Source organism: Melospiza melodia, chromosome 4 (genome assembly GCF_035770615.1).
Source record: "Melospiza melodia melodia isolate bMelMel2 chromosome 4, bMelMel2.pri, whole genome shotgun sequence".
In the NCBI taxonomy this organism is placed as follows: Eukaryota; Metazoa; Chordata; class Aves; order Passeriformes; family Passerellidae; genus Melospiza; species Melospiza melodia.
In genome coordinates, this window is record NC_086197.1 from 6,049,600 (window position 1) to 6,077,555 (window position 27,956).

The 27,956-nt window shown below is 42.0% G+C and overlaps 1 protein-coding gene across 9 annotated transcripts in view; it reads left to right on the plus strand.

Moving 5' to 3' along the window:
- The window catches only part of CELF2 (CUGBP Elav-like family member 2), a 550,999-nt gene that overhangs the window by 300,442 nt on the left and 222,601 nt on the right, over positions 1–27,956 (plus strand). For 2 of the 9 annotated variants that reach the window (XM_063153710.1, XM_063153709.1), the window contains exon 1: positions 8,275–8,456. The exons of 6 other annotated variants lie outside the window; for them this stretch is intronic. In XM_063153710.1, coding sequence (XP_063009780.1) covers positions 8,383–8,456 — 74 coding nt within the window. In that variant the 5' untranslated portion in view covers positions 8,275–8,382. Of the gene's footprint in view, positions 1–8,274; positions 8,457–27,956 lie in introns of those variants that run through there. One more of the 9 variants, XM_063153711.1, reaches the window with a different exon arrangement.

Below are 27,956 nucleotides of genomic sequence, written 5' to 3' on the forward strand. Positions count from 1 at the left end.
GAATTCTCACAAATTTTGTGTAAATCTTGATCTGGACTCTAATTTTCTCATCTCTCACTTCAGTCTTGAGACTGAGATAGCATAACTAGTAATCAGCTCGAGCGGGATGCAAAAAGGATTTCAGCTGTTCTCATGCACAACTTTATTTTCTCTGATAGTATAAGGATCAGTGACCATTCCTTAGGCTAATATCAGTCAGGTCCATCTTCAGCATTTCCAAACTAATGACTAAAATGACATTTCTGGAAAGCACCGACTCCCCGATTTGCACTCACTTTCTAGGTGGTTCGTGAAATTATATTGTGCATTAAGCCCACGTTGCTGGATTAGGCTGCTATGAGCCTGTGCTTGCAGGAAAGCACCGTGGGGCTGTAAATCTGCCAGGGCACTGACAAGGCTGACACAGCGTGGATCACAAGCTGCCCTGTAAAATGCAGCCAAGTAAAAATGATCCTTCCATTTCAATAAAAACACCCAAAAATTGTGTTTGGGGATGGGGGAATGGAGACAACTACTTGCTTATCTCTCCATGTGTGCTGATGTTACCCTGCATCCCTTATTCGGATAAAATATTTTAAAGTTAACTCTCTCTGATTCAAAGAAATAACATTACCAATAAAACTGCTCAGGAAGTTTTAAATACAGCATTTATATAAATAGAATGCTTTTTGCCATTACATGAGGGAGGGTTTTTCCTCAACTCTCATGCTTTGCTGCCCAAGCTTTTTCTCCACTAGTTTAGAAAGCAGTTTGCATACTCACATCAGTTATTAGACTTTTCCACCTTCCTCCAAATAATTCAGCTGCTGCTGGACACTGCAGAGGCTGCAACACTCTGGTTATTTAAGGCACAGCTTTCCAATGCTCCTAGTGAAATAAAGGAGGGCAAACTTTAAGCAGCGAGAAGGGCAGCACAGGGAACTGTTGCTTGTGCCCTTCGGTGTGTGAGGGGTAAATGCTGTCCTTGCTCGGGAGTTCCCATGGCAGCAAATCAGCAGGTCATCCTCAAGAGCAGCCTTTGAGGATGCCAGACAACAGTCTGTCACCAGGAGGAAGAGAGAGCAGAGAGTTTGAGGAAGGGGGAAAAAAAGCCCCTAGAAAATCAGAGAGAGGACAGGGGAAATTACAAATAGAGGAGGGAAAAGTAATGGTGTTCAAACACACATCATCTGGAAATTGAGCCTCGCACGTGCAGATACCTGTGGATGATAGGATGGCTGTGCAAGAAACTGAAATTAAGATTCAAATCCAGCACCTGCCCTCCCTGGAAGCTGCAGGTCAGCATCTGAGGGATTGAGGGCTTCTAGAAAAGAAACAGAGAATTATCAGAAAACTTAAAATTTTAGAGACTCTAAATTCAATGGTATAACCTCTTGCTTTCATTTTCCTTCTCTTCTGCCTAAAAAAGATTTATCTTCTGCTAAACTGTGAGGAAGAAGCTCACTCTGAAGCTTGAGAATTTGCCTGCATCATTTCAGCCCACATTTAATTTTAATGAGAGAGTTATATAACCCCCTTTAAAAATAACAAAACACTAACAGAACTGCATTGGCAACACCAGGTGTTCTGCAGTGCTGCTCCAATGAATCATATGGAGATTTGTCTGTGCACGGCTGATGAACATACATTAAACTCAGTTAACCCCCACCCCTTAATAAAGCAATCCAAAGTGACCAAAATTTTTCCTAAAGTGCCTTTCCCACAAAACAATGCCTAACTAGATGCCTGCCCCAGGAACCTCCTGGTTCCAGCACTTGTCCCTTACAAAGTTCCTGCATCAAGGGGTTGAGTTTATCCTTAAAAGTTGCAGATGAATTATTGTGACCTTTCAAAGTGAAACATTGTATGTTGAACAGTAAGTTGGGTTAAATGACTTGGTTCAGAAAGGAAAATCAATGTTCCTCTTTGTTGTGCTGAGCCCCAAATCCCTGAAATTGTTAAGAACAGCAAAATTAACAGGTATCTCTGGGAAAAATAAACATGTGACCTCATCAATGTTCCTTTCAGACAGAGAATTTGTGGGAAAACTGAATCAGTGACTTGAGCTTGTTAAACGTCTTGGTTCAGATGCCATTCTTGACTCCAGGAAGTCCCTCAGCCACCAGCTGCTGGAATGTGTGAAGTATCACCTGCCATATTCATGCTTTTTCTCTTTCCATCCCTTATCAGAGGCAGGGTCATGGGCTAGGTGGACCTTTTGATCCGCCTTATGTGGCAATTCTTACACTGTTCATTTAAGGGGGAAAACCCCCAAACTACTAAAACCAGGCATGGTGCAGTTTTCTGCACATCCAAATGCCTTATAGTTACTGCAGGAGCCTTTTCTTTCTGTCCTTCATGTCTGATATTTCATGGTTTCTGTTGGTGAAACAAGGATAGCTACTTTTCACATTTTCAGGGTGATTGTTTTTTTGAGGATTGACATGTACGCTAGGCACCTCATGAACAAATGAAAAAAGGAGACCTGTGAAATTTCCTACCTTAAAGATGCCACAATTTGTGTTTAAGGTGAAATCCAATCATTTGCAGTGCAAAAGAAAGAGAAACACGTGGTAGAAGTGAGGATGAAGGTTAAGCTCATAAGGATCTTGCTGCTAGAAGTGGAGTGCAGTAGGTTAATGCAGATACTGTAACAAACCCCTCAGATGTCTTTACATTTTGTTTATAAAAATAAGTCTCCTTTTGGCTTCTTGTCTCTTTTTATGTCCCTTACCCACATTCTTTCTTTGCTGAAGCCACATTAGAACTTCACACTTATCTTTGCCTCTGGTGTTTGGAGTTGGAGATGCCCTCCAGCATCACCTCCTGATCCAGGCCATTCTCATAATCTATTTCCCTCATTCTGCTTCTTTCCCAATAACCAGAATGGCAAAATCTCCAGAAAACTCAAATTTATATAAAATCAGAGAAATTTTTGTGTCTTCTGTGGGTGTAGATGGCAGGGAGGAAGGGTTTTTTTACAGTGGGGTTTTTCCTCTGCTCCTTGAAGGAATAGGTGCATATTGAGAGGATGGAGCAACACAGACAAGAGAATGAGATGTGTGGTTTCTCCTACCCTAAATCATAGGTTTTCACATGAAGATAATATAACAGCCAAATCCAAGACTATTCAGTTTCCTCTTCCAGGGTTGTTTGGAAAGGTGTCCTTTTTTTACCATAAATAACATGTCTGCCCTCTAGTAGGAAATCACATCTGCCCAGTGCTTGCAGTACCCCAGTTTCTCTTCTTTTTGGGTAGTGGCTGTTGATAATTAGCAGGTGAGAAGATAAGGTAGCCCATTAGAAAAAAAAAAAAAAAAAGAAAGAAAGAAAAATGAAAAAAAATAATGTCTGTTACCAAGATAAGACTTGGTTGACAAAAGCTTGGGTCTTGTGTCTATATGCACAAGGCACTAACACAAAGGTATCACCTGTGGATCAATAGTAATGCTCTTCAATAGGACTGCAAACAAACAACAGGACAGGAAGACTTGGTCTTGCAAAAATTTGCTTTTTTCTACTTTCCTTCAGTATTCTCCAAATGTAGTGCTTAGCTCAGGAGCAGCCCAGCTGGAGCAGAGGTTGGATTGGACCTGAGGGTGATCATTGACTGTCCCATGTAGCTGGTGCTGTTCACAAAGGAGGGTGTTTCTCTAAATTGAAGGCCTTTCCAAAAAACCCTCCATTCCATGTATCATCTGCCCCATGCCATGATTTGTTGCCTAATTGTTTTAGGAAAGATTGAGTTATTACCCACAAAAGGGAACAAAGGCCCTTTACCCACAGTGGGATGAAATCACCTCATCGCTGGTATAAAATAGGAAGGGAAAAAAAAAAGAGAAGTGAGTGGGAAGTTTTACTATAGCAACCAAGTTTACATAATATCAATGCGCTTCAAGTGAAAGCTCTAGAAATGCTTAATTTGAGGGACCTTTTCACAGGACTAATTTTAAATGACGTTTATTTCTGAAGATTACTGATGAGCTACAGTAGCCTACGGAAGCGGAGGGAGCCTCACAAGCACTATTTTAAACACTTAAAATTCATTGATCAGCTTTAACCAATATTTTAATTTTCTTTTTAAAAGGATTTCAGCTATAAGCAAGTGATTTTATTCCTCAAAATGAGTGGAAGACTCTTGTGTGTTTGGTTTTGTAAATAGAAAATCCTTACTGAAAGGTTAAGGTTCCATAATTCAAATTTTTATTCCAATATTAGACATAACAGACAAAGACAGTTTTGTTCCAGGTAATCACAAATGGTAAAATGGTGTAGAATTGAACCCATTACCTTTTACCATTCAAGGAAATGCACTATTTTTTGCTCTAGTTCTTAATGATTTTTACACCATTCTGTAGTCCTGCCCAAGTGCTTGTGTGCTTTGCTTTGCTGTTTCTTCAGGCCCCCTCCCCTTCTTGCCCCTCCAGAAGTCTGCTCCTAAGATTTAGACTGATGGGCTCCCTCCCTTATAGGCAGGTAGGCTCACATCCCATTACACAAACCAAAATGCTGCACTGCCAGCTCTTAGTCACACCACTACTTCCAGGCTTCCATGGCTTGCCTGGAAGGTTATTTCTTTGTGGAAGACAGCAACCACCTCGTTTGCATTCACCAACTCCAGCTGGACCAGATTCCTGCTCCCCCTCGCATTAGTGGAAGATCCTGAGTGATTCCACTGGAGTCATTCGAGCCCGCTCCAAATTTACACCGCCCGCCGCTGAGCTCTGCTTCTGCTGCCTCTGTTAGAAACTTGCTTTGATGCCAGAGATAAGCTGAATCCCAAGCATGTTCATTGGCTTAGGGGGGAATAAAGCAGAGGATTTGAACTCTCTTCATACTGCCTTGCAGGCTTGGGAGAGAGTGAAGTCATTCAGAAACTTTCCCTTGAAGTGCTTCCAACAGTAGCATTTCCTTAGCCCAAAACTTGGGGGCAAGTTGATTAGAAGAATGGCAATTAATTATAGGGTGAGGAGGGGGTCTGGAGGGGGAATGTGATGTGAGTTCCACATTGGATTTAGCTCTGGGGTCTGGAAAGGAAGGGGGTGTCTGCTCTCTTTGTCACTCACTGAAGAAGCCACAGGCAGTGATGTCAGAGTGAGCTCATACACACAAGTCACTCGCTCAATCCTGGCCTTCTGCAGCTGAACTTTTGGGGTTTCTTTTTGTTTTGTTTTGTTTTTTTTTTTTTCTCTGAAGAGATGTGCGGTTTTCAAAGGCCGAGTTGTTTGGAGAAATTGTATGTAGCACTGTGTTTAAAAAGCTTCTTGAATGGTGACTAATCTGCAAAGGTGAGGTGGAACTGCTTCATCTGCGCCGCTCAGACGGATGGAGAAAGTGAGGGGGACAGAGTAAATGAGCCAAACAGGGTCTGGGCCTCTGAAATGAGGGGAGGGGGGATAGGAGGTAGTATTTGTAGCTGGAATAGGATTAAAGCCCCAGAACTGATCATTCCAAATTCTAGGTTCTTCCCTCAAAACTGCCACATGCTCCACCAGCTGAAAAAGCTTAATATTGGTGGGCAGCAATAATGCAGCTCCTCTAAGCCAGTGTTTAGTGCCATTGTCTGATTTATGCTGTGAAAATAAATGCAGTTTCACTTGCCACTCTCGCTTCCCATTTCCCTCTGCACTGTAGCAACACATCAGAGCTTCCACTCTTCCCATAATTTTTAATAAAAGTTGCTATTTTGCACACATGTGCTAGTCAAGAATCTGACATTAATGTTACAAATAACAGAGCTGAGCCTGTAACAGTGTGTGAAACAATCAGGATTTTTTGTTTCTTGCCACTTACCCTCTGCCATCGAGAGTTAATTCATACACAGACACTACATAATTTATGTTTGAGAACCAAATTATTCGAATGCAGTTTTTCCCTCTAAGCTCTCCTTGAGTCGTATCTCGGTATCTTTTATGGAAAGGGTTCCTTTTTGCATTTGACCCTGTTCCTGCTTCTAACTTTTAAATGGCAAAAGCAAATGTGCTTTGAAAAGTGTGTTACACTGTAGTTGTTAAATAAAGCAATAACCTATGCACTTGTAATGCTTTCTCTATGACCTACTTACATACTACTTCACCCTCCTTATAGTATGATTAAAAGCTGCTTTGAATCCACTATTCCCTCAAGGGATTTGAGGCTAGAATTTAACAAACTGCTGAGAAGGCTTAAGTCAGTAAGAGGGCTTCCCTACAGCTTCTTCCAGCTAATTCACATGTAATTAAAAGGAAAATAAATATTTCAAAAGAACATACGTTTTAATGAAGCATTTTTAAGCACTTACACCTTGCATAATGGGGCAAATTTATAAGGATCTCTCTATTCCATATGCAGATTTTAAGCAAAATTATTTGTGATTCTCTCCTCCTCCCTCCTTGCATCCTGTGCGAAGCGTGGATTTACTTTTCAGTCAGCAGCAGTGGGACGGTGGTCCTTAGAAGTGACAGCCTGGTGAGACTGAAGTCCCTTAGATTTAGCAGGTACCAAAAAAACTGGTGATGAAGAGGTGCAGATCCAGCCGCACAGGGCGAAGTGGGGGTGGAGACTTCTCAGTTAAAAGAATATCCTCATCCTCACTGAGCTGCCCGCATCTCTTCTGAGCTAAAACCTGTCCCTTCTGCAGTGGCAAGATTTTGAAATTGAAAGTTAATCCAACTCTGCTCTGGGCCGGATTAACCACCATGGAGGCCTCAGATCAAAGACCAGGTGGCTGCATCCAGCTGGAGAAAGTTGTGCTGGTTTCTCCTTTCATTTGGACTTTGCACTTAATTTTTTTATCCACTGTGTAGTCAGTCCTGTGCTGTGATGGATGGGTGGCGTAAAGGAATCACCATGAATTCAGTAAAGAGGAGCCATAGCTTTGCTTTGTGCCTTTCTAGGGGGATGTTTAGGTGCCATGGTGACGAGGACAGTATGTGAACATATAGAGCAGAGCAGATTAATAACACTATAGATATCTGTTCAGGATTGCAGCTGTCCTACGGGGATTATGCTGAGGGCCAAGTGAACCTTTTCTTTCTTTAGTCTTGCAAAGCAGGCAAAAATTTTAGCAGCCTGAGGGGGTTTTCTTCCTTTTTAACTGTTTAAAATTGGAAAGTTGCTTAGTGCAATAAACTGGACTCTAAAAACCTGCCCATTCTGTACTTTTTTTCCCCCATCAAGTCAACAATGGTCAAAATTTAAATAAAACTTGGCCTGACAGATAACACATTTTTTAAGGGTCAATTTAGTTTTTATATTAGAATGCTCTTTGAAAAGTTTAAGCATAGTAGGTTTTAATTTGCATTTGCCACTTTTTGCAAGTGTTGATTATCCATAACAAATCAAATTATAAAACCTAGAGAGAGATTCAGACGGAGAAGCGCACACAATGGAGAGGAACGTTCTGTCTGTCTAGACTGCTCAGATCACCTAGTAATCTTCGTAAATATGTTAATATTCTTTCGCCTAGAGCGGCTTTGTATTGAAGCAAGTAGGTCTTGGAGATGGAAAGGAAAATTTATACAGATTTTCAGGGGGCGGTGGCGTGGAGGGGGGGGCCTCCAGCTATTTGTATGTGCGGGATTTTGTGCGCGTCTTGGTGGTGACACTTCCGAGTGCGGCCAACTCTGAGAGCAGCGAGGTTGGGAGCGGGTTTTTGGGGAGGTTACAGCCACGAGAAAGGATTTGCCGTCATTAGTTATTCAAATCCCTCTTTCTGATCAGCGAGGACAGAGTTACTACCACTCTCTCGCCAGCCAGTAACATCACTCCGAGCATTTAAAACACTGCCAGGGTCTGAATGGCAGGAGTTTGAGTGGAGAGCGAGCCTGCACCAAGACCCTGACCAAACACCCCCAGTGCCCTCAGGCTGGCTCCGGCCGCGCTGAGGGGAGCCGTGCCCGGTGTGCGAGGGAGCCGTGCCCGGTGTGTGAGGGGGCTGTGCCCGGCGTGTGAGGGGGCAGTGCCCGCCCCGGGGCCGCTGCCCCGCCGGGCTCGGCTCACCCCGCTCGGCCGCGGGGCCAGGCAGCGCTGAGGAGGCGCCGGGAGGGTCGGGCCGCCCCCGGAGCCGGGCCGGGCGGAGCGGCGGAGCCCCGTGCGGGCAGCCCCCGGCCCGGCGGCGGCGATAGGCCTCTCCCGGGGCGGCGGGGGCGCAGGGGTTAACGGGGAGCCGCAGCGGGGAGATGGCTCCGCCTCCTCGCTCAGCACCTGGCGCTCCACCGACAGTTGCCTCAGCAGTCGATTTCGGAGGGGATTGGCGGAAAAAACCGAGAGGGGGAGAGAAATGTGACAACTGCCGGGGCTGGCGGCTGCCGCGGGGAGGCCTCCGCACCTGTGCCTGCCGCTCCGCCGCCCGGCGCAGTTGTGGGATCCGCCGCGCCCCGCCGCATCCTCCCGCCGACCGCCGCGGCGCCCCCGGAGCCCAGCATGACTTCTTCGTTCAAGCTGGATTTCCTTCCGGAGATGATGGTCGACGGCCGCTTGCTGGTCTCTGACAGAATGTAAGTGGCGGCGGGGCTGCCGCCGGCTCCCCCCCACCCCGCCCCGGCTCCGGGTACCGCCCGGCACCGAGCCCCGGCTCCGGCCGGCTCCCACCCGCACCGCCCGCCCGCCCTTCCGCGGGAGGGGACGGGGGCTCGTACCCCCAGCCACCCCCTCTTTTCCCAAGTCACTTGGTGGTCTCCGTGCCGTGCCCCCTCCCGGGGTGCTCAGCGTCCCGCAGGTCGGTGCCGGCGGGCGCGGGGGGTTTTCGGCTGCCGCTGATGATGATGATGATGATGCAACGTGGAGAAACGCGCGTCGGTCGCGCGTAGCTGAGCGCTCTCCCCTCCGTGCCCTGCGGAGCCCTCCACAGGCGCCTGTCCCCTGCAGCCAGCCCGGACCCACCCGTGTCTCATCACCCCTGCCCGGCAGAATAAAAATGCCCACCCCCACCCCCCCCGCAGATTTTCATCAGTTTTCAAATTCAGATGAAATACTAAGCATCCACTGGGAGTACCAGGCTGAACGCAGGGATTTGGCTGTTTGTTGGGTTTTTCCCCCCCCCCCCATACCGTCCCCGACAGCTGCCTGGTACAGCGAGTGTTAATTAGGGTGAGGATGGTTGTTTTACATGCAGTTGAAGTGGGGATGGGATGTATTGGAAGGAGCTGAATGCTGGAATTTCAGAAGGAGAAGTATTCCCCTAGCCCGGCTCTGCTCTGTTAATCTCGGTCTGAAAGTTTCTATTATCATCCTCTTGGGCATTGCCAATTGGCAGGTATTTTCAGGTAACCTAAGCCTTGTATGAAAAAAGTAAAAGCTAGAAATGATGAAATAGACATCTGCTGAAAGATACGAAGTGGGAGGACTGTGCTGCATTGTTTTACAGTATCCAAAATATCTTTTATTTTGTTGCTTTTTCTTCTTTCATCGGGATGACAAACGTGATTTGAGTTACATTAGAATGAAGCGAGAGGCTTTGGCGTTGACTCTGCACTGAAGCTGTTCTGGTTGAGGCAGCACTTAAGTTACAAGTGTAAATAAACCCGTATGTGCAGCAGAGAGTGTCACCTGCAATTTGCACGAATCAGGTTGCATACTGTGCCCCCATCTAGGGCTATTCAGACTTTTATTGCCTTTTTTACTGGTAACCAAACTTTCTCTGAGGTGGAATGCTTTTCCCTTGCACCAGCAGTGTTCTGCACGGAGTCATTCAGGAGTGGCCAGTTGTTCAGACAGCTGAGGTTTAGTGAGTGTGTGGGAGAGGGGCAGGAGTCAGGGGGAAGCTGCTTGGTGACTTACACTATTTTTACAGTCTTTGAAGGACAGCGAAGTGTGTAAATGCTGCCTCTTGTCTTAAATTTGTGATCTTGGATTCAAAAGTGTTCTGTGCTGTGTTTTGCTCTTCCCATTGTGAAATCCCAGATTTTATTGGCATTAGTCGGTTTTGGTACAAGCGCTGTCAATTTCTTCCGTTTTGCGGAGAAGTCGCAGAGGTTTGCCCATTAGGGTACAAAGTAGCAGCTGAACATTGGTATCTCTTGCTCTGCAGCCCTCTGTAGGGACCTGCCACAGCCAAACTTCCCCTTGTTTTCATCATCTCAGCTTTGATTAGACTTTCTACCTGCTGTCCTTCCAGGCAGTCAGAAAAGATCCTGCTAACAAACATCTCCAAGCTCAAAGGCACTATTAGCTGTGGCTGATGATGCCCTGTTGTCACTTAAGCTTATATAACTTTATCTCCAATTTGCCCCTCGAGGTGGGGGAGTACCACGTCAAACTCTTTCTTCTGCATTGCTCTCTTCATACTCCTTTTCTCTGTGAAGCATCCATAATATATCTTAACACAGCTTGAAACACAGTCAGTGTTCATTAGATGCAGAGCTTAATGTGTGTCCAAAGATACAAAAATTAGTCTAAAGAAATGTCAGCTCCTAAGTGGATCTTGAAATGCAGAAGTTTGATAATGGAGTTGTTAAATGGACATACTTGTAGGGTTGGCATTTTTGGGGGGGAGGGGTGACTAAGTAATCTCTTGGAGGAAAAAAAAAACTTTACCTCCTGTATCATCAGTGGTTGTGATGTGATGTGCTTCCTCGTATGAACCAAACCTTGCTTTGCTGCTGATCTAATTGTGGAGATGGTGTGATTTCAAGGGATCCTGTGTCATGCATGCAAATTAATATTGAGGCTAAATTGCCATGAACTCAGGGAGCTTCTATTCCTAACAAAAATACTCCTGAAGCCAAATGCTGTGTGTGAGAGCTTTGCTGCACTGCCTTTCTAACACTCTGCCATTCCGCTGCCTAAAACCATCCTTATCTCGTCCTTCCTGGCCAAGTGGTGACATGTATTTATGTGCAAGTCCCCAGCTCTCTGGGCTGATCAGCGCTGCCGAGGATGCGGTTTGATTACACATCAGGGGTCGGGGGCACTCGAGCCCCTTCCCCTTGAGCTGCCCCCCCAGGCGAGCGGGAGCCGCCAGCAGCGCTAGCGGAGCGTCCGAGAGCGCGCTCCGAGTTACCACGCTGCACAAAACTTTTAACCTCGCCATCTGCTCCAGCCACTCCGTGCAGCTCAGTTCACTCCTTAGCAGAAAGGAATTGCTTATTTTAGAGCAAGGCAATTAGCAAAATATACGTGTAACGTTTTTCTTTCGCAGCACAAATTGGCAAAACTAGATTTTTTTTTTTTTTAAGACGCCGGTGGCTTATCAGATGTTTTGGGGAATTGGTAGCATACAATATCACTTGCACTTCTTCTTTGCACGTCAAAAAAATATTTGTAAAGGGATTTGTTTACAGAATCATACATTATTTCAATGAGAGAGAAAAAGGGATTTTTCAAGGAATAACTTTCAGTGCATACCTAGTGTGAAAGTCAACTGGCAGCCTGATAATTGCAAAGTTAAAATGCTTTTACCTCTGTGAGAATGTTAATGACTCCTAAATGCTGCTTGCTTTCAAATTTTGCTGCTGTTACTCAATAGCTAAACAGGAATAAAATAGAACATCAGATACATTGAGCATGACTGTGTATAATTAAACTGTATGCATGGCATCAGTGTACCTGGTTAGTGACTGAATGGCAATTTACTAGTAAAAATTAATTAATGACATGTCATTGGAAAATAGATACTCTAGGATATGAAGCATAAAAATGCATAAACTTCTTGTTTTTGAGGACAGATGGCAAGCTGGATGCTCTAACCATGGTAAATGCCTGCAAAGAGCTCTGCTTGGTGAGTGCTCTGGGAAGGATCAGGAATTGTTTGACCGCTGTTGTGCACTGTGGGGAAGAGGCAGTTCTGAGGAAAATACTCAGAAGCTCGTAGGTGAAACATACAGATGAAATGTGTGTGTGTATCTGGACAGGGTAGGAGAGGGTTAATGGTTACTAAGTGAGGTTATAAAATCGGAGTTCAATGTAATTTGCTGATTTCACTGGCTCACATGTACATGCCAACTGGATGATTGTGAAGTGGTTGCTTTGAGGATTAAATGCTCATCGTTGTAACCCCCCCATGTTGATTTCCGCAGTACCACAGAAGATTTTTCCATTCCATGTTCCACATTTCAGTGCCTGGGATTACCGTTCCTGTAAATGAGTATCAGTGTTTGTTACTACTGAAACAAACTCAAATTTTACTTTAATTTTTGGTAGCTGGATTTAATGCCAATAAAATACATTATGCTTCAACAGTGCGCATGCAACTGCAGGGGTTACGGGGCAATAATGTGAAAAAATATGAAGCTTTTGAATTTCTTTCTCTTCTAATCAAAAATGAGTCAAAATCCGATATACATGCAGTATGCTGATTAAAAAGCCAGTGCAGATCAATTTTTGATACTTTTTGTTTGTACTTGCTCTTTAGTAAATAAGAAATGTCATCATTTACAGGACATGCTTGCATTTTAACATCCAGAACTTCATTTTCTGCAGTAAACCTGCAAGGTAGGACTTTTTTTTTTAGCAAAAGCTGGAGAGAACAAATTTATGTTTTTAAACTTAACTGCAAGGAAACTCAACATCCTGTCAAAAAAAAATTTTCAGTCTGGTCTTTTTTATATCTAGAATATCAAATCATGATTTCCTAACTGAAAATAGACAGGCATTTTTAAGACCACAGTCTCATCCTTATACTGGCGCTTTATTCTGTCTTTGATTCAGTAATAGCTTTATTTTAAGTAATATGACTTTTACTTAAATTACTTGTGTGACAGATTCCTTGGGCCACTACTGAGGAAAAGCAAAGCAAAAAAAGAAGAAAATTTTTGACTGGTGCCAAGGAGCTTCAGAAAGGAAAATAAATCTTTGGATGTCTATTAAGTAATTACAATTTCATGGTGTCCTTCTCCCCATCATCTTTTCTAGAATCTCATTCAGAAGTTAACCTACGATAACTCTCAGCACATCAATATTTAAATATATCTTTCACTTCCTATGATACGATCTCACAAGTTTTAAGCCTCCCCCACACGTATTCATCATCCAAATTAATCATCAGTTATGATTGCTCTAACAACTTTGATAACTCTAAATATTTCATTGGCATTTTAGGATGTTTGATATCTTATGAGCATTTGGACTGTTCAAATTTCATGATTAATTCATGGTTTAATATAAAAATGTTTGACCAAATCGATACAGGGGAAAGGTGTACAAAGTCTTTTCATTTTTAAAAGCACCTGGAGTACAAAGACTACACTTGGGCAAGAAATATTCTACAGAGAAATAATTGTTTTATAGTTTAAGCAAATAAAAACTTATTTCCTTCTAAAGTGGAGAGGCAACATTTTGGTTTCCTTTCTTTTTTCTTCATTTCCACACACTGTTTCCTATAGGGGGTTATTTTTTGTGTGTTCATATAGTTGCAAAGTATGTTGCATCTCCTGACATTACTTCCTTTGATTAAAACAAACTGGTGGCAGGGCAGGGTTAGCCAGAGGCTAAAGTCACAAAAAAGGGAATATATATGTAGAAAGCAAGGCTGAGTTTTCCTTAGCAAAGAAGTGGGAGAACAAGAAAAACCTTCATAGGTACAAGAAAAATGCAGGAACAAGAATGCCTATTTGGAAAATAAAAACTAATTGGAGCAATAAATGTAATGTTCTGAAGTAATTGTGAAATAATTATTCCCCTTTAGAATCATCATACTTTAATTGCTTTCCAACGCATTCCTGCGTTCTCTGTGGCTGTGGAAAGGAGGAGCAGGGCTTGTGTTCCCTTCAGGATTTCATTTTTCATTTGCAGGAAGCTGCTGGCTTTCTCATAAAGGTTTTCAGAAATATGTTGCATTAAATGCTGTTGTGTTCTTCCATATGGTGTTAAATAGAAAAGGTGAATGGCAGATGCTGAAGGTATAAATTCCCTCCTAACGTCCAGATGAAGCACCCTGAGATTTAGTGGTGCAGCTCTCCATCCTCTGTAGCACAGATTTATAACCAATCTCTCATTTTCATTGAGACTGGGTTACGGAAATAGGACACACTTCAGTAGTGTATTCTCTTTGCTCACAGCTTGATTCTTGAAAATTCAGCTGACAATAGTTTAAAATTATAATATTAATAAAGAGGAGATCATCTGGCCTTCAAAATGACATCTGAAAGCAGCTTCTGTTTTGTGTTAAATCTTAATTACTGTGTTTAAATGAATGCCTAAATGAGCCAATTCACAAAGGAGTTGCCTACTGTACCAATAGTGCCTGTTTGGTGATTTTTTTTTTTTCTTTCCATTTACACAAATATAAAAAAATAGTTTCTATGGATGAGAACAGCTGCGTTCTCTTGCCTCTTACGACTCAGCTGAAGAAGGCTGAGTATCCTGAGTGTGTTCTCTGCCCTGGGATGGTTTCTCCTTTGCCTGCCAAATGGTGGCAATACTTAAAGTCAAGTTCAAAAGCGATGCTCTGAAATAAAACATTGGTGTAAGAGCTGTGAGAAAGATCCTGCACCAGCCTCCTGGGCCATATTTTGTGACTTTACCCGTCACTTACTATCAGGAGCAGCATGTTATCACAGCTGAAGGCAGGACTTAAGGCTTAGGACTGTGGAGAGACTTCGTCCATGCCTGTGGTTAGGCTGGAAGGGATGTGCTCCTGCCCACTTCTGCTCAGCTTATTCTGGAAGCAGAGAGCTGTGCCCAGGTTGCCCTGGAAGGAGCCACCATGCCCAGCTGTGCCCAGCTGTGCCCTGCTCCCCTCTGCATCAGGGATGGACTCATCCCCTGCAGAGGAGCATGCAGGGAATTGATGTCCTTGATTTCCCCTCAGCCTATGCATAGTGAGCCACTTCAGGTTTGCCAGGGAAACAGCAGCAACAGCAACCTGAGAATTTTGCTTTATGATTTTTACATCCCTGTTCATTTCTTAAATTGTTGTGTGGATCTTACCCTGGGATTTTAATGTTTACAGCCGTGGTTATTCCAGAGATGTAGCTATTGCTCTTTCAGGAAAATGGAGTTAGTGATCTACTGATTTTTTCCCATTACTATTATTATTATTGTTATCGTTGTTGTTGTTGTTTTCTTTTTTCCATGTGGGTTAATGTGACAAGGAAAATGTAGTCCTGGCAGAAACACCTAACACTGTCCCAGCAGTCATAGGTAGCAATTCATTGCCATATTAATTTACAACTTTTTCAGTGTCTTTCTATTTAGATTTACTCACTCCTAGACAGCAATGGAGATTTTTAGAGGAATATCCAGACACAGGCGCCCTGTAGCTGGTGTGTGGAGCTGGGGATCTCAGTTCTCCTGTCACAATGACCCTTTCTGTCCCAGGTTGTACTGTGCTTTCCCTTCCACTCCCTTCCTACCTGCTATGTGCTTTGAAGCAGCTCCAGTCTGATTGCAAGTCACACCTGACAAGAGACATCTTTTGTTTCATAACCCCGAAAAATAATGAAAATCCATCATCCTCTTATTCCAAAGGCGTGACAATGTCTTCTTGCTTAATATGTAAGTGCTCTTCCCATTTCTTGCTCCTCAAAAGCTTTGCACCACTGAATTGCTCAGAAATGTAAAAAAAAAACCCAAACATCCACAGCTTGCTTGACCCACCACTTGTGTTGTTGACTCCAGAGGCACTTGGTCCAGTGATGGTTTCTGGCCTAGTGTGAGATAAGTGCACTTCATTTGCCTGAAACAGGCCCAGTAGTTGAAAATTATTAGCTTCTGGAAGAGGATAACTGCATTTGAAAATCTACAAAATCAAGTGATCTATTCCCTTCTTCTCTCTTTTTTTTTTTTTTTTTTCTGGCTCGTTCAATTGCTTGGCTCTGTCAGCCTTTGCCTGCAATTCATTGCTAGTGAGAGAGACATCTGGTTCTGCCCTTTATCAATAAATGCTTTTATATTTTTTTTATATTTCAACACAGATGGAATGTAGAACAAGCATTAGGAGTTTGAAATGTTGTCAAACATACTCCATGCCCGGTGGCTATTGCTTAGAGAAAACCCTGTTCTGCACCTCGTTCTCATACAAGATGCTCTAGAAATTGCAATTTACATGGTTGGAGTTTGTCTTCATTTCACCATGAGTTTTAGTGAATTTGATCCCCTTGTTGTGTCTTCCAGGGAAATAAAATACTCTTTCATTTTATCTGAAATGTCTCCCTATTAACATATAGAAAAGCTGATAATTTCATTAGTCAGTAAATTAACTTTCAATTTTTTTTCTGAATTTAGTTTCATTTTTTCTTCCAAGATCTTATTGCTTAGAAACCAGTTTCTCATATTCTAATGGCCCTATCCAAATGACATTAAACCCCTGCTGTCCAAAACAAAAACCAAGCAAACAAACAAGAAAAAAACCCCAACAGAGATACAAAAAAAAGAATTCATGAAATCCCAGTGACTACTACTTTAGGTATGCATTTAGTCTTTAAAATTGATTAGGAAGATATTCAAAGATTTGACCAGAAAGCCAGAAATGCTGAATTAAGGAATAACCACAGATAATCTAGATGGTCTCTCCAGGCAAAAAAATGCAGAAGTCGTTGCCCTTGTCCCAGTCTGACCCACGTCGTTCAACTTCTTCCTCGAAGCACTGAATTTTTAGGATTGCCAGGTGAGCACTGGCTTTTTCTGGCAGGTTCAGTGTTGCCAGCTCCTCCTGGAGATCACTATTGAGTGGGAGTGGACCAGGGGGAAGAGGAAGGAATAAAATTAGCATTTAATTTTGCAGGATGTGGTAAAATCAATGACAAGTGAAGCAATTCTTAGAAAAAAGAGCCCCTCTCTGGACACGTGGAGCACTATTATCTGATGTTTTATTACCAGCTATAGCCTGTAGTCCCTGTTCAAGCCAAACTTCCGCTGGGCTTCCAGGAGCTTGGCTTGAATGAGGAATGCATAATGCTGGGCTTTGCATCCCGTGCCAGGCTGCCCAGCTCTGAGCCATGAATTGCAGTCATGTTCGTGGGTTTTGCAGCTTTTTTCTCATTGCTCGCCTCAGAGCGAACTTCAGCATGGAAACATGAGGCAAATAACTTTTCAGGCACTGTTCTACCTTGCTAGCAGAGTGCCTGTCTTGATGATGAAGTGGAAGATAAGTCAGTTTGAGTTGGGCAGGTATTCTTTTGAGGCATGTTCACACATCTCAGGTAGGGGCAGGGGGGTTCTACTCCTGTTGTCAAATCTTTTTCCCTTTGCCAGAGAGAAGGATTCATCTCAGTGCCCGAGGGCTCTCAGCTTTCACAGATATCTTTATTGTTTGGCTGCAGAAGATAGAGTACAACTTCCCCTTTTAAGTTGGTTTGTTGTCTGTGGAGAAGAGAGTAAATGCAGCAGCTTCATAACTGTGCTCAGATATAGCTGAAGAAGGTCCAGCACTATATTACAGATTTTTAAAACAATTGGGTTTGCCTGATTTCATTGTCCCCTAAGTGCAGCCTAGTATGTCACTTGGTAGACCAAATTTATTTATCTTCAAGGCTGTGAAGAGTAGGCAAAGCTCAAGATTCCAGTATCATCTTCTTACCATTCCCATGTTTTTGCTGTTCCTGGGCTGTTTCCCTGGAATAGGATAAAGCTTTGTATATGCTTTAGTATGTATTGCACAACATAATGATTTAGGGTCTGATTCTGGGTATTTTTGAGCCTTTCTTCTTCCTGCAGTGACTGTTTCAATGTGGCCACATAGATGTTGACAAAGAGTTCTTTCTCATTGTCACTGGAAAGTAAGGCAGCATGCAAACCCTTCCTTTGAAAGCAGCATTCACAGAGGAAGGAGACTTGTTTTCCATCCAGCTTACATGGCTTAATGTGCCCCAAAGAGTCTTCAAGAGCCCTGGCTGATTTCTGTGTTTTCCAAGAATTGTTACAGGCTCCTTCAGGTCACTTCTTCTTCCCCCACATGCGCAGATTATCGGATTTGGGAAGAGGTCCTGCAGCAGCCTCAGTTTGTCTGTGCTGATGAACAGCAGGCCAATTGTAGCAAGAGATACACTCTGGAATTCAGAAAGGAGCAATTTTCAGCTTGCTCAGATGCCCATATTGCTGCATGGAATCTCTGCAGGAGCTGGAGACTGTTTGGCTGATTCTGTGCCTCTTTGCTCTCTCTGTCCTCACCTCTGCATCAGGGGATGCTTAGACTTTACTTTGCTGGCCTTCGGAGGATTTGAAGGTCTCTGAGCACCCCTTGGCTCTCCATTTCTTCTCAAGTGGGGAAAGGCAGCAGAGAGGACTGCTGCTGACTTCAGCCACTCAGGCCTCTGATTTTCCTGTTTGGTTTGGAGCCGCATATCCAGCGTGAATTTGGAGTTTAGAGATGCCAGGCCTCTGGGTAAAATTAATATTGTCGAGCAGAAAAAGGTATGTATTTAGGCAAGGCTTTCATATAAGATGCAAATTCAGGATTACTTAGCAGAGAAAATAATCATTTAAAATTAATGTTATATTTAAAAAGTGGAGCATCATTTGTGTTAACAGGAATGAGGGTTTTATTTTTAAGCTCAGCAAAGCCCCAGATCCCAGAAAATGCAAAAATGCTGCTGATAATTTCTGGATGTGAACCTGAAAGGCTTTATGGAAACTTAAAAATAAATAAATCAACTTCCCTCTTCTTTCCCAAAACTCTTGGGGGGAAAAAAAAAAAGGTGTAAATATTTAACAGCAAATAATCACATTGCCAAGAATAGCAAACAGCCTTTTTATTCAATTCTATAATGTGCTCTAAATAATGAAAACCCTTATAGATCTAGCTGGATTTTTTTATCAGTGAAGAAGCATAGCATGTAGCACTTTAAAAATCCATCAACATTGCTAAAACTCTTTTTCCAGTCTCTTACCACTTCATGCCATATTTTTCTCTGTCCCTGAAATATGCAATTTGCCCAGCTTATGTTTGTTTAAAATGCTGGAAGCCTTCAGCCTGCTCTGATCCATCCATGTTTCAAGCACAAAGCCTTCCCTGCTCTTTTCTACTTGGTGAATTAAGAGCCATCCTGATTTTCTCTCCCTTTTCACCATCCTTTCAATATCCACAAAAACACCCCTGTGATTCCTTCCCTGCTTCTCTGGTAGATGAGGTTCCTACAAATACCTGCAAAACATTTACTTTGTTTTCTTCCTTCTTTGATAAGTAAGAGAAATCTGTTGAACTTGGGAGAGAACCACCTAGAATTTAGATCTGAAATGCTTAATGACTTTATATTCTTACCATCCAGGTAGTGATTCAAATTTCAGAAGTCCCTGAAAGCATAACCAGCCTTTCTGGTCTCTGTTCCTTGACCCAGCAGACTGGGGTTATCAGCCCTCACTGTGATTTTCTAGGTCTTCTGGGGATCTGTTGCTTGACAAATTATAGTAGTTTTTCTTGCTTTTTTTTTTTTTTTTTTGCAGTGGATGTTTTAGTAGGTTCTCTCAGCTCTGTTTTTAAAACAGTCTTGTCTACAAGTTGTGAAGCAAATACAATACTATCATGTTGGGGTTTTTTTTCCCCACAACCACAAGTTGCCCTACTTACCCAATGCAAATCACTGTGGATCTACACAACATGCCTTTCTCAAGGGCATCTGTTAATTCCATGTGACAGGCTGGGGAGTTTCAGCCAGGAATGTCGAGCACTGAAAGAGGACCTGGTTAGACTCAGTAGGATTTACATTTTGAGCAATCCTCCCAAATTATAACTTTGATAGACCTTGTGTGTGAGCAGTTTCTTCTTTAGGTGAGGCTTTCATCATTCTCCTTTATAGTAAATATGTACAGCAGCAAGGTAGGTGATGCTGCAGGAAGACACAGGGACCTCAGTAGATTGCAACTTTTTCTCAAAGCACTTGACTTTTTATACGATGAAACTCGTGGCAAAACTCAATGAAAATGAGTGGTTTAGAATCAGCTCCAATATTCAGGTCCCAGAAAGACTGGCTGTTATAAATAAATTAAGGACTGAATCCAAAGCTCGTTGAGTCGATGGGCAGGCTCCCTTTGATTTCAGAGCGCTCTGTATCTGTGATCCAAACGCACCGCGAACAAATAAAGACAAAGAATTTATGTTGATTGGACATATTCAGTGTGACAAGAGCTTAAGTCTGATTCTCCTCTTTGCTTATGAAACACAACTGTGAGCTTCTCCCCGGGGTTGCTGGAAGACAAGTATTTTGGTAGCTGCATGCTAGGACTCCCAATTAGTGCAAGTGCAGCTTCACAGTGCTGTATGAAATGGAGAGAAAGTTATGGAAAGGGAGAGAAGGTTATGGCTGATAACAATGCCTTGTGGGGCTATCCTGATTTGCCTTCAGGGCTTTAAAGGTATTGATTAATCCCCCTATTTTTATTTTTGTTAATTCTTTTTGAAAAGTCATCTTGATCTGTTTAATGGCATCAAAACACTTGCAGTTAAATTGTGGGCTTTAGGTAGAGGAGGTTCTCTGCTGGCTGAATGCCCTCTGCTCTCACCCCTGGTGCTGGTTGGAATATTCTGTGACATCAAGCTTTGGGGCTGCCTTGGGACTGCTCTGGGACTTGTGGACACTGTGTAGGTTCTTCTCTCTGTGTGTAAAACCTTGTTCAGAAAGTGGGTTTGTTTTCTTAGTCAAGGAGCTCAAGGCACTCCAAGGGATGGATGTGTTGAAAGTAGCACAACAGTAGAATCAAGATCACTCATGTCTCAGACTGATTCTGGTTCACTACTGAGGTAGATGCTGAATAGAAAGCACAAATCATTTTTCCTTACGATATAATTAACTTACATGAAGCAGAACTCTGATACAGATTTTTTTCTTTTAATATCAGATACATATATTTTATTTTACCTTAAAATAGTTTACTCATCTGGGTCTTCTGAACAAATCAAGTGCTTGATTTCCCTTTCTGAGATTCTTGATCATGTTAGCTTTGAAGCAGCCTTCAGTCCCATTCCCAAACTGAAGCTGGTTGGTTTGTCTCCAAGTGACTTCCCCTCATGCAACCTTGATACCTTTTCACTTCCTGTCTTTTTGTTCTGATCCAGATTTACTTTTGCAACTGCAAAACCATGATCATTTGAACAAGGTGTACTGAGGTGTGCACCTCTACACTTTTAGGTACTGTGTTTCAAGTTTTTTTTATAGATCTCAAATTTTCGAAGTAGCTCCAATTAATCTTTGTTCTGGTTTATTTAGGTTCCCCATGCAATGAGTAGAATAATGGGAAAAGTGAAAGCAGAATGTATGTAGGGGTTAGTATAAACCACAATCCTTTTCATACTGAACATGAGCTTGTTGAAATGCCTCCACTCTTGGCAAAAGACAAGCTTCGTAACCTAAGAGGATGTGATTTGAGTGGAGTTTTCATGCCCCATGTGCTCATTGTGTTCTTGCCACTGATGCAAACATTATCTATAATTACATTTTCAAGAGACTGAAAATTGCAGTCTTTGTGGAACAAAAATGCAGCTGAAGAATGGAATGTATATCCTCTCCACCCTCATTATAAGGCTTCTAAAAATCAAACTATAAGGCCCAGCACCGTAGCTTTCAGATACAGGAAACCAGCACTGTTAGCCTGCAGTAGAGCATTTTCACTGAAAATTAAGGCCTTTTGATAATCAAGCTAGTGCTGTTATAGCTACTAGCTTGCCATTGAAACTAGTCAAACTAAAATTTGTAATTCAGATCAGTATAAATAAAGTTGGAGTAATTACTCTGTTTGCTTATTTACAATATTTTAATGGGTTTGAGATTTAATTCACAACTGGCAACATTAGAAGATTTATTAGACAGATCATAACATGGGTGTAGAAACATCCTACCACACCATGCTGTGGAGCAGCCATGTTTTTCAGGAGGAAAACAGCAATACTGAAATTTTTGTTTTCATTATGTTCTCCTGGACACTGAGGAGTTTTAGTGCTGCTGCTCAAACTGCACATCTCAATAAAACATCTCTTCCCTACATCAGTGATACCATCTTTATTCCAGTAGCTGAAGAACCAAAAGTAGAAAGGAGAATACATATCCTTGATTTTCTGTGTAAAACAAGCACTGGAAACTTAAATAAAAGGTTCCAGGTGGAGACAGCTAATCCTGATCTCCTGTAGTATGCTTTATAGAGTAGAAATTAATGAAATCACAGTGTATCAATCACCTGTGTTCATAACACCCATTTTTGGGTGTTCATAAGTGTTTATAACACTTCATTTTTCTCTTATGAGCTTCAGTTCTGAGTAGGATTTTCCCTCCAGTAAGGGGGGCATTTGAATGTTCTCTGAAAGTTGAGTTTTCTCCAATATCAGAGAGATTAATGCTTTTGAATAGGAAAGCACAGGCTGCTATTGGTTCTATTATTTATTGCATTGAGGATTGTACATAAAGGTGTTGAATGATCACATCAATACTAACAAATAGAAAAATAAGGGATGGTCCTGAATCCATGAGAATAAATGCAGGAATTTTTTGTTAGAAACACAAATAGTCTGGACTAAAATTAGTGTGTATTCATTTCTTTCAAGCTGGTTGTTTTTTATCATTCTAAAGGAAGTAATAATTTGGTTGCCCTTCCTAGGTTCACAGTTATTGTTAAAAATCAATTTTAAAAATAATTTCGATGAAACAGTGTGAGTCTTATTAGGTATCTGTTTATGACCATCTAACATTATGTGGAAAGGGCTCTGGGAAACATCATATTGCAGTCAGGTGACAATAAGGACAGCTAGAGACACGTACTTTACACAGTTGCTGCCCAAGTTGGTAATTCTGCCTCCAAGTTCTGCTCCCTGATTGCTGCAAGTTGTGCCCAGGAACACTGTAGTGATTGAGTGCTGGAGTTCCCAGGGCAGCATCTATTCTTAGTGGTCCAGCAAAACTTATTAAGAAAAGTAATTAGAACAAAGCTCAAGTACATTAGCCTCTTTAATGCTCCTGAATTCTCAGAGCTGTCTTCAGCATTGGCAGAGGCTGTTTCCAGTAGAGAAGCTGAAGCAACTTTCTTTGCTGAAGTTAAATCCACTTTGGCATCGTGGTGGGAATTTCTTCTTACATAATAATATCAAGACCTGGACAGATCAAAGGGTGCTGTATTCCAATTAGTGAAAATAACCCACTTGGTTTCTTATTGATTTTTTATTGGTTTTATTTTTATTTGTTATGATTTTTTATTATTTTTATGGATTTATGTCAAGATGCAAATTTCTATGTTTCTGCCTGCTTCGTATGTGTGGTGTTCTTCTACACCATGTCACCTCACACCTTTTCTGTCATCTCCTGAGGGCCAAGAACTATGATGTATTTCTATAATTTTCAGTTTCCCTTTCAAGAATCATTTTTTATCTCTTTCTTCTTTATCATAAGTCTGCCATCTTAACTCTGGCAGGATGGAAATGTATTTTCTTTTTCTGCTTGCAACACCACCCAGCATTACATTTGCTCAACAAATCATCTCCATCATCTCTGCCATCCTCCTGAATATTTGTTTCTCCATTGGAATCCAAAATGCAGTTGCAAGCCTGTTCAGTCTTGTCTGAGGAATCAAAACTATGTCTTCTTGGGCTTTCAAAAAGTCTTTGGAGGGATCTCTTTGATATTTAAACTACTTCAGAAATGTGAGTGCTGGTATTCTTGAGATGGGAACATTCACTAAAGACCTTCAGTACAGGGAGATGTGTTCTATGAGAGGAGCTACAAGGAGAGGTACTCTTCATTTTTTCTTATTATACACCTATATTCACTCATCTTTGAGTGAATATAGGTGTATAATCTCCTTCCCCAGGCATTGCCCTCCCTGCTAATTCTGGTAGAGTTGGACAAGAGTTAACAAAGTGCCCTTTGAGCTGTGGGATGTCCCATTAGGCAGGAAAACAGGTTTCTAGGTTTTACAAGTCCAGACTACTCACATTCACTTACTGAACAAGCAGTCTATTTATAAAAGGGCCTACCAGCTATTTTTTCTTCCCTTATGCCAATTAGCGACAATTTTTAGGTCTTCTCTTCTGCCATACTCTGGATTCTTTTGTCTTTGTTCTTCAGTTGCCTCCAAGAGGTCTTTTGATGCTTTCTGTGCTGTTGCTTTGTAGGCCAGACAGTCGCGTCAAGTGTCACTCCTGACAACGTGCAGTCTGTATAGTAAATTTAACAGAATAATGCTCATATGTTCTTTATCTCAAAAATAAAATCCTCTTCAAGTGGAAGCTGCTGAGTTGTGAGGATTGCACAGCAGCTTGTGCTTCTGGGAACGCCTGGAGGACAGTTGGGAAGACCCATCACTGTGGCCACACCAAAACTCTGCTTCTTGGTTTTCCTTCTTAGCAATTCTTAGACCTATGGGGGAGTGGAACATAATTTTCAGTAAATTGGCTTGTGTCTGCATTGAATCAATCTTGTCCCATTTCAGATATTTGTATTGCACATTTCCAATGGCACTGAAAATATGCTTCCTAATTTTAAAAGATTCTCGGGACTTTCCCTAGGATGGAGAGGAATTATGTCCCATAACTCCTGAGGAAGGCTGACTTTTGCCTGGCACTGCAGGCAACCAACTTTTTAATAAAATACACTGTTTGAATTTAAATATTACAGCAGTCAGAAAGGAGTCTGCTGCTACCTGCCTTAAAGTTTCTGTTTCCCCACACTGAGGAGCTGAATGCTGATCCTCAGGCTATTCCATTCTGTGATGCTAATAGCACTAATACAGTATCATTGTGTCTGAGGCTTCAAAGATACCATACAAGCATTTTCTTATGATTCCCTGATCTTTGCATTTATACCCAGCTGTTTGTTATTCAGTTCAGCCATCAGCATCTAAGTCTCAATGGACCATGTAATATGCAGCTGTAGCCAGATGTAATGCTTCCTATTCCTAAATGTTTCTGTTAGAAGCTAAGAGTGGCAGGCTAAAGACGACTGATAACAGTGTTGCTTGCATTAATTTAAACTCTAGAGCTACAATGATTCTGTTTGGCAAATTTATTCCATGGCCAACAAGCAGAGCAGTGTTTCCAATCTCCATCATTGCTAGTAGTGTTGACATTAAATACATTGAGTATGTCTGCACTGATACACAATGTACTTATGGTGCTAATTCAAATAGGAGAGAGATGTCCAATTTGCATAAACAAATATATTTTCAGATACAGTTCTATTTAAGAGAGATAAAGACAGGAAAAAGCTTGTTCTAAACAATGGCTCGCAATAATTTGGAACAGTTCAGCAAATCTTTACCCTCTTTAGTTTTTTGTTCTCTGTGCATAGCCAGGGAACTTTTACAATACCTTGTTCATGCCATGGCAGATCTTGCTCTGCTCAGCTTTCCTGGCATGGGTGGTGGCAGAGAAGGGAATTGCAGTGTTTGAGTTTTCTGCCACAGATCACACTGAAGCATTTGGCAAATCACATCAGCAAGAGTCTGGGTTTGCATACATACTCAGGGATTAAGCTCTTCACTAAAAGAAAAGTTGAGAAAGTTGTCCAGCCTAGAGAAAGGAAGGCTTTTGGGAGGCCTTCTAGCACCTTCCACTACCAGGGAAGGGGCTACAAAAGAGCTTGGAGCAGGACTTTGAACAAGGGGCTACAAAGGGTAATGGCTTTACACTGAGAGAGTGCAGGTTTCTATTAGATGTTGGAAAGAAATTCTTTACTGGGAGGGTGGTGAGGCACTGGAACAAGCTGTGGATGTCCCATCCCTAGAAATTTTTAAGGCCAAAGTGGAGAGGGCTCTGAGAAGCTGGTCTAGTAGAAAGTGTCCCTGCCCCTGGTAGTGAGGTTGGACTTGATGCTCTTTGAGGTCCTTTCACACCAAAACCATCCTGTGATTATTTCTAAATTGATGCCAGTGGGAGGTTAGAGACCTTTAAGAAACTTTGGACAGAAGCATTCTTCACAACTGCAACATTCCTTGTCAGTGGGGACTCAGCATACTTCAAAATTTTTATAGAAATTAACTTTTCTCTAGGGATTTTCATTGGCAGTGTATCTTCATAGCACATGCTTTAGATTCTGCTTGGTCATTTCATTGTGTTTAACTCAATGTAAGAATGAAATCAAAATTAGATGTGTAGTGTTTCTTCCCTGCCCCTAAACCCAGCTTCTTATATATAGGTACATATATAATTACTATATATTTTATACATACATATATATATATATATAGATATATATATATATATATGTATAAAATATATAGTAATTATATATGTAATTATTATTAGTTTGCACACTAAATAATCTTAAGCCAGCAGGGTTGCTGAGGTGATGGGCAGTGCTCTCACCTCCTCCTGTGCTCTGTGCATCCCTGGGGTGGTTGGTGCTGCACAGGCAGATGCAGCCCCAGTGCTGGGTACTCCAGGCTCAGGTTGCATTCCAGCATTACGCAGAGGATTTGATGTGATTGTAATGAATTGCAGAGGGGAAGTTCTTGTTTGAAATCAACTCTATAACTGAGAGCACAAACCATTGCAAAGTCAACAGTTTTTCTGAGTGGCCACCACCAGCCATCTCTTTTGAAAACACTAATGGGCTGTTTAATTAGGTGATGAAAATTGTTTACAGTTGGTGATCCCAAGTTTTGTCATTTTAATAATGGTTAAATTCAATCTCTTCTTTGATTCTTGGCAACTCTCTCATTATTTCATAACCTGCTTATGTCTAGTTTAATTCATTTGCCTGTATTAAAACCGACCCTCCTGTGCAGTAGTGATGTTGGCTTAACTGCACTGTGTCATTGCAATACGTGGGGAGCAGCTAATATCCAGCAGTGGATGTTAAACAAGTACAAGAGAATGGAGAATGTTTACATTTGTGGGAGATGTATTCCTTTTGAGTTTACTATATATGAGACCTGAAGGTAATCTATCCAATAGCATGTGCATTGCAAGTGTTCCTGTGTATCTCTTACTGTGGGGTGTGCTAGCTTCTCTCTTCTCTTCTCTTCTCTTCTCTTCTCTTCTCTTCTCTCTCTCTTCTCTTCTCTTCTCTTCTCTTCTCTTCTCTTCTCTTCTCTTCTCTTCTCTTCTCTTCTCTTCTCTTCTCTTCTCTTCTTCTCTTCTCTTCTCTTCTCTTCTCTTCTCTTCTCGCTTAATAATACCTGTCAGTTTGCAAATGTCAGAAGGAACAACTTAGAGCATGTGATTTAACACACTTGCTCATTCTCCCTCTGCCCCCAGTGGGATGGGGGAGCTGGAAGTAAAATTCATAGGGTTAAATAGTTTAACAGGGCAAAAATAATGACAATAATAAAATAATAGAGAAAACAAATGTTGCACAATGCAATTTCTCACCATCCCCTGACCAAAGCCCAGCCAGTTCCTGAGCAGCAGCCCCCAACCAACTTTGCCCTCAGTTTATAACACCATACCATGTGGAATATGCCTTTGGCCACTTGGGGTGGCTGTCCCTGCTGTGTCCCCTGCCAGCTCCCTGTGCCCCCCAGCCACACTGCAGGAGGGGAGGTGTGAGAAACTGAAGAGTCTTTGTGAGTTGGTGTAAACCCTGCTTAGGCACAACCAGAACAGCAGTGACTTATCAACATTATTCTCATCCTAAATCCAAAACACAGCACTGTACCAGCTACTGGGAGGAAAATTAACCCTGTCTGAGCAAAACCAGGACCTTATGTGCTTGGTTTGGCCTTCAGTGGTTGCTTTATAGCAGGCAAGAGCAGGAGTTTTCTTTTTCTCCTAATTTTCTGATGTTTGTCTTTACTTGCTGAAGGTAGACTGGATTATTGGAAACTACTAATATTTTGCATTTTGATGCCTTTGGGCTCCTTTTCCTCTTCACCATATTTAATCGTACTACAAAGACCCACAAGCCCCTGTTTTAGCAAACAGAGAGTTCTAAACAACAAGCAAAAAAAAAAAATTGTTGGAATGTGAACAATTATATGTAAAGCACACCTGAATGACAGGAAGTGCATCCAGACTCATTGGATGGCACTGGCAGAGGCCAGGAGATGCCTGGTTCCCAGCCTCTTGGTCCTTTGCCATCTCAATGGACTTGGGTTTTGATTTTTGACAGCATTATATGCTTTGTATTTTGCCAAGAAGCTCAAGCAGAGGCAGATAAACAAACTGGCAGATGCTGGGGGAGGAAACATCTTTTCAGTTTGGG